Source organism: Nicotiana sylvestris, chromosome 1 (genome assembly GCF_000393655.2).
Source record: "Nicotiana sylvestris chromosome 1, ASM39365v2, whole genome shotgun sequence".
NCBI classification, from domain to species: domain Eukaryota; kingdom Viridiplantae; phylum Streptophyta; class Magnoliopsida; order Solanales; family Solanaceae; genus Nicotiana; species Nicotiana sylvestris.
In genome coordinates, this window is record NC_091057.1 from 70,646,457 (window position 1) to 70,654,222 (window position 7,766).

At 34.4% G+C, this 7,766-nt stretch overlaps 1 protein-coding gene across 1 annotated transcript; it reads left to right on the forward strand.

Annotated features, from left to right (window-relative positions):
• Nucleotides 1–3,889: 3,889 nt before the first annotated feature.
• On the forward strand, nt 3,890–4,375 carry LOC138871081 (secreted RxLR effector protein 161-like). Its single transcript, XM_070148937.1, has one exon. It carries the CDS (start codon nt 3,890–3,892, stop codon nt 4,373–4,375), a length of 486 nt encoding a protein of 161 aa, XP_070005038.1.
• The last annotated feature ends 3,391 nt before the right edge of the window (nt 4,376–7,766 follow it).

Sequence of the window (7,766 nt, forward strand, 5' to 3'; positions counted from 1 at the left end):
ACCGCTTCTGTCATCTACCATTATTATCTTTACGTCGGTATCCGCGATGCATAAAGTTATAGCATCATAGTGATAGAAAGACAAACTATCGGTATCCGACTTATCGAAGATGATACTATCTTCGAGGTCGTCATACCGTTCGTGGTCAACCGTCCGTTTGAGTTTATATGTGGTGGTGAATTTCACATGGTTGATTATCGTGTCATCGCCGCCTTCAATGATCATTTGTATGGTACGAGCTGGTGATGGTGGTTTTGGAGGTCTTTGAGGTTGATCGCATCCACGAGCGAAGTTGGTCCTTCCTCAGTCACTCAGCAGTTCTTTCAGGTATCCCTGGTTTAACATTCTTACCACTTCTTGTCGCAGACCTATGCAGTTTTCGGTCTTGTGTCCTCTTTCCTTGTGGAATTCACACGGAACGTTCGACCTCCTGGCGCTCGGATCCAACTTCTTCTTTTGCGGCCACTGCACCTTCGTACCAAGCTTTTCTAGTGCATACGCTATTTCCGAAGGAGAAACACAAAAGTTATAAGCAGATAACAGTAGAGGCATACATCTTTCATTTTAGGGGGGTGCGGTGTGTCGAGGCGCGACGTCTGCATGTCGTGGAGGTGGTGGATTGGATGTTCGGATATAGGGCTGGTTCCTTTCTCGATTGAAACGTGGTAGTTGATCCCTTCGACTGTCATTGCAGCGATCTCTCCTTGTCTCAGTTTGGATTGATGTTAATCGCTGGAGTGGACCGTTCAGGTCATCCTCGCCTGCCCTCACTTCGTGGCAATAGGAATTATGGATCTCTTCCTACGTGGTAGGGGGTACTTCATGAGTCTACTTAGTAGTATTGTACGTTGGATTTGTCGTAAGATAATTGACATCAGTTCAAGGACAAGATTATTTGGAGATTATAAGTATTATGCTATTTCAAATAAGTGATGAGTAAATTCGTGAAAGTGAGAGGGTAAGCAAATCAAAGAAAATGAATTTTGTCGAAGTTTGTCATTTTTAGATAAAATACGGCTGAGCTAAAATACCCGATATTTATGGACTAGTACCATAAAAGGTACCACATGGCCATGATAGTAAGTTATATAATGTGTATTAAAAGTGAGTAGTATTCTAAGTAATTTGAGATAATTTTTAATTACGTAAGTAATTGGTTAATTATCGAGTAACGAGTCATTACCTAGTTAATTAATAATTTTGGGATAAGATTAAAGCCTCCCCCAACGTGGCAATCATCCATTTATATGTAATGAATAAGTATTAAAGTTGCAAGGTGTCACACTTTGAGAAAAAAGTGTGACACCAAGCTAGACATGTGAGGCCCACATAATAATTAAGCATGAGTTTCCAAATTCACAATTTATCTTCAAATCTCTTAGGAAAAGAACTGAATAACGTTCTTTCTATGAGAGTTCATCCAAGATTCCTCATTTTTATAATGTCATCTCTATTCTCTTAAAGAAAGATTTCAATCAAATATCATTTTCCAAAGAAAAACCAAACATTATTGCTAAGTTCTTACGGAAAAGCTTCAGCCAAGAGTATCTTTGCATAGCAACATTATTGCTTCGGGTATTCATACGAATTGTTGCCTATTTTGATCTCGTTGTTACATGTTTCATTGCGATTGGCGTGCGTTAGAAAGATTGTCTAGAGGATCGGCTCAGGTATGTTAAGGATATCCCTTCTTTCTTTTTGGCATAGTTCAAATTTTACAAATGAAACGAGCAAAATAAGCAACTTTCATAAATGACTCTATTTATAGAAATACTAGGGGTGTCTATATTCTTTATTCCCCATATGAATTACTATTTTCTCTTCTGTTCATGGGTCTGTGAAAAATGCGTATTTGATAAAGTTTATCCGAGAGGCATATTGATTTTTATGGCATTCCGACAAAATCTTATTAATGTATTTCTTATGCATTTCATGCATTTATACATGTACATTGACTCATGGACAGATGGAGTTATATACATGTATATATGTATATTATAGTTATATGGGATATGGAAAAAGGTTACAGTGTTATATACGCACCACAACCTGATCAACTGGTATACGTTGATAATTTGCCCATAGTGGCCGAAATGATATGATGAGATGACCTCAGAGGCTTTATGATGTTATGAACGTATATACCCCATACATGGTATGGCATTTATAAACATATGCATGACATTATAAAAATGAAATGATTCACAGAGCTATGCAAACATACATGTCGAGTCTTTTACTCCATGTTTCTCTCATGTCTATTATTTACTAATTTTTATTCCTTACATACTCGGTACATTATTTGTACTGACATCCCTCTTGCTTGGGGATGCTGCGTTTCATGCCCACATGTCTCAATAGACAGGTCGAGAGCCCTACAGGTATGCTATCAGCTCAATGGAAGATGTTGGTGCGCTCCATTTGCTTCAGAGTTGCTTGTTTGGTTAGTATAATTTAGACGTGTATTATTTTGTATGGCGGGACTCTGTCCCTACCTTATAAAAATTATGTATTCTTAAAGGCTTGTAGACATATGTCATGTACGTAAAAGATTGTATGGCCTTGTCGGCCTATGTTCAGTGTACGAGTGGCTATTTTGGTTTTATGGGCCCGTAGGTTTTATGTATAAGTTGGTATAACATGTTGAATTCTACTTATCTCATGGAAGCCTTACGACTCAGTTATCTATGATAGTATGACATGAAAAGATACGTTATGTAGGTACTCAATTGAGTAAGGTGCCGGGTGCACGTCGCGGCCCATCGATTGGGTCGTGACAGCGTGGCACTAGAATCATTGAGTCTATTAATGCAAAACTTCTTGAGCATGATGTTTGTGATTGTGATTGTTCATGTGGTAAGGAAATTGTATTGAAAGAGAAGGAATTCATTGTCCCTATACCAGTTGTACATGAAAAGATGGTAAATCAACCTATTCATAAAGGGGAGAATCAAAGGTACAACGATGCATATCCCATAGTTCCTGAGCAAAATATACACAATGAACCACTCCGCAGGTCACAAAGAGAAAGAAGGTCTGCCATTTCTGATGATTTTATTGTGTATGTGACTGAAATTCTTAGTGATACTAGAGAGCTAACTGATCCTTTATCATATGCTCAAGCTATTTCCTCTCCATATGTTGATAAATGGCATGAGGCAATGAAAGATGAAATGTGCTCCATGGAACACAATAGAGTGCGGGAGTTAGTAGAATTGCCTATAGGTTTTAGGCCTATTGGTTGTAAATGGGTGTTTAAAACCAAAAGAGACTCCAAGAGAAACATAGACCGTTATAAAGCATGGTTGGTTGTTAAGGGTTACACTCAGAAAGAAGTTATTTATCATAAAGAAACTTTATATCCTATTTCATCTAAGGATGCTTTTAGAGTTGCGATGGCTCTTGTGGCCTATTTTGATATAGAGTTGCACCAGATGGATGTTAAAACTGCTTTCCTGAATGGGATTCTACTTGAAGAAGTTTACATGATTTAACCTGAAAGGTTTAATTAAAGAAGCTGGTAAACAACATCTAGTGTGCAAGCATAACAAATTCATATATGGGCTTAAACGAGTCTTCAGGCAGTGGTACTTGAAATTTGATAAAATTATTACAAAATTTAGATTTGTGGAAAATAAGCTTGATGAATGTGTTTATCTTAAAATAGCTAATGGTAGTTTTATTATTATGGTTCTCTATGTTGATGATATTCTTCTTGCCACAAATGATTTGGGCTTGATGAATGAGACCAAATAATTTTTGTCTAGGTCTTTTGATATGAAAGGTCTTGGTGAATCCTCTTGGGATAGAAATTAAAAGAGACAAGTCACGTGGTTTATTGGGTTTATAACAACATTCCTACATTGAGAGTGTTCTTAAAACTTTCAAAATGCAAGATTGTAGACCTGGTGTTGCACCTGTTGTAAAAGGGGATAGACTTACTAAAGATCAATGTCTGATAAATGAAGTTGAAATGAGAACCATGAAAGATGAGCCATATGTAAGTGTTGTTGGTTGTTTGATTTACATACAGGTTTGTACAAGGCCTGATATTGCATTTGTTGTTAATATGTTGGGAAGATTTTCTTCTAATCCTGGGTGGGCACATTGGGTGGCTGCAAAGAAAATGACGAGATATCTACAACACACCAAAGACTTCATGCTTTTGTACAAAAAGGTTGATGATTTGGATCTTCTAGTATATTCAGATTCTAATTTTGCAGGTTGTCAAGACACTACGAAATCAATTTCTGGGTATATTTTTATGTTGGGTGGAGGTGTTATTTTTTGGAAAAGTGAGAAACAGAGCATCACTACCACATCTACAATGGAAGCTGAGCTTGTTTTGAGACTGCTTCACATGTTGTCTGGATGAAGAATTTTCTTACGAAATTGCAAATTGTGGATTTTATATCTAAGTCGGTGACTATTTTCTGTAACAACAGTGCAACTGTGTTCTTCTCTAAGAATAACAAGAGAACAAGAAGCTCTAAGCATGTTAGCCTTAAGTTTCTTAAGGTTAGAGACATGGTAAAAGAAGGTGATATATGTATTGAGCATATTACCACAGAATCTATGTTGGATGATCCTTTGACTAAAGGTCTTAGGCCTATAGTGTTTAATGAACATGCTAAAATATGGGTATTTTAAAGTCTTTTGATGTGCTTTAGTCAGTGGGAGTTACTTTGTAATTGCTGACAGAGATATTGCTTTTAATAAATTTCATTTTTATACAAGCTTGTGTTATTTGATATTTGTTATTCTTATTGACTAACATGATAATTTATTTATTTTTATTTCCAGTTGGATATTGCATAAACTCATGGTATCTTTGAGTTTTGTTGCTTGTTGCCTTGATTACCCCGGGTAAGGCATAAGGGAAACCTCCTAAGGTGATATGATTTTGTGTCACTTGGAGGCTCTTGAGGTGATATGGTTATTGTAAGCACGTGATTTTTGCCCTATATGAGAATTACTCCCAAAAAATTCAAAAAAATAAAATAATTTTTCTTGGTGTGCAATTTTTGTGATATTTTGTGTAACTATTTGTATGTTTGTCTATGCATGTTTATTTGTTAAATTAATAAAAAATACAAAAATAGGCATCTTTTGCATTTTTAGCATTTAATGTCCAAATGAACAATTTTATGCTTAATTATTACTTAATTGTGCGTTAATTGTTATTGGAAGTTAATTTGCGCTTTTATAACTTAATTTAGTTCTTAATAATAATTTAAGTACTTTTATAATTTAGTTTTAGAAAAATAAAAGAAGAAAAGAGAACAAAAATACAAAGAAAAATCGGATTGGGCCACTTCTTCAATTTCAAACCACAGGCCCAAATAATTGCCCAACTTTCCCCATGACCCGGTCCGTTTCAAACCGGGTCGATCCGGTCCGCTCCATTAACCCAACACCCCTTCTTCATTTTTGTCCAACACAAAACAAAACCAAAAAAATAAAAAATAAAAAGTGAATTATCACTATTAATAGTTTTATTTTTTGTTTTTTTATATATAAAAAAATCCGAAAATATTTTATTTTATTTATTATTTTTATTTTAAAAAATATATATATATAGTAATTTCGGAAATGATTTTAAAAAAATAAAAAATAAAAAAATAAAAAAAAGTAAAACAATGTAGAAAATTTAAAAAAATAAAAAGTTTTAAAAAATTTAAAAGTAAAATAAGGTTGGAATTAAAAAATAAATATAAAGGTATCTGAAAATTTAAAAAATTTAAAGTAATTGAAAGTAGCATTTTTAAAAGAAAAAGAAAAGATAGTGGTTTGTTTTTTAAAGAAAAGTTAAATAAAGTGAGATTCTCTTTTAAAAAAAAATAAAAAGTGGGATTTTAAATAAGATAAAGTAATTAAAGTTGGAATTTTAAAAATAAAAGTAAATAAAGGTGGGATTTCTTTTTCTAAAAAAATAAAAGCAATTTGTAAGTGGGATTTCTTTTAATTAAAAAAATAATAAAATAATAAAAAAACAAATCTGAAAATTTCGAAAATTTTGCTATAAATAGAAGAGAAAATTTAGGAAGAAGGGGTGGAAAAAAAAGAGGAAAAACTAGATAGAGAGAAGAAAAAAAGAGGGGGCGGAGTGAGAAGTATACACCCGATATACATTCTGGATACACTGAATATACAGGGGCAGAATTCATTTTGGAGAGTTTTGAAGTTGAAAAAGAATAGTTACTGCTTCATTGCCTCGCTTAAGATCTGAAATAGTCAGAACCTTCCTGCCTTTTACTTCTTCTCTATACTTGGAGTCGTTTATAGTCTCTTGGGTTTTCTGCTATTCCTACTGTACTGGTTTGCGGTGTTGCTGAATCTGCTGTTGCTGTGTTATTACTGCTGCTGACTTCTCCTTCTTTTGTTCTTGTACTGCTGTTTCCAGGTACACATTTGTACAATCTCGGCTTGAAGCAAAAAATGAAATATTAATCAGGCTTTGTTCCTGTTGAATTCCTCCTGTTTAGATTTGTGGTTGAATATAATTTTTCTTTCTTCGTATAAAGATGTAGTTGAATGATTAATGAATAATGAGGTTGCATATGTATACTTTCTTCATCTAATAATGTTAGTTTAAATTAATCGGAGAATAATTAATCTGTTTTGATATTATGGTCAATCTCATGTTCTAGTATTATTGAATAACAGAATATAAAATGAAAGCAGTTTTTTTGTACAAACTCGATCGCAATTTTCCATTCGCATTAGCCGTAAACTAATAACTAATAAGTTACGTTTTTCAGCATGTAAATAATTAAGAGATTTTCTTTTATTTTAGAGACGAACTTAATAGAAAATATAGTCATTGTAGGTTTATCCTTTAAAAATAAAAATGAGACGAGCCTCGCCAAATAAAACGTATAGATTGCGGGGCCCTCACAAAATGTATGGTTTAATTAGAATTCGGAAGGACCGTTTAGCGAATTTCACGGTCTTCCCCAAAATAATAACGCGATAATCTCTTTAGGCGCGTGTTTAATATTTTACTTTCTTAAGCCTGGGTGTGCATTTCATGCGACCCGAATCCAAATCCCAAAACATCAAATAAAACGTGTTCCGGATTGTGGGTGCATTTCATGTGACGCAGTCCAAAGACGTGTTTTAAGCGATGTTCACATTTCTTTTAAAAACAATAATAATAAAGCGGTTAAAAGATAAAATTTGCACATAAGTTCATATTTGTATAAAATCAGATAATTAAGCCGAATATAACAGTTGAGCGACCGTGCTAGAACCACGGAACTCGGGAATGCCTAACACCTTCTCCCGGGTTAACAGAATTCCTTATCCGGATTTCTGGTACGCAGACTGTAATATGGAGTCATTCTTTTCCTCGATTCGGGATTAAAATTGGTGACTTGGGACACCCTAAATCTCCCAAGTGGCGACTCTGAAATAAATAAACCAATCCCGTCTCGATTGTCCTTTAATTGGAAAAACTTCCTTGCACCCTCGCGGGTGCGGAAAAAGGAGGTGTGGCAGTTATAATATCACTTGGAAGACTATTTCTTTCTAAAAGGTGTGACTCTATTCACCTTGATTATAAAGATAATATGCTTAGCACACATATTTGATCCAGGTTGATGGAAATTCTAGCATATGTGGTTGTAAATAGAATTCATGCTTTTAAATGGTATGATGCCTGCTATTATTCATTGTTAGTGTTCTCTATTGAGACTAGATGGATTGTTATATGGGTCACTCTATCCTTGGCTATGTGAGTAGTGTGGCCACTATAGAGTCTAAAA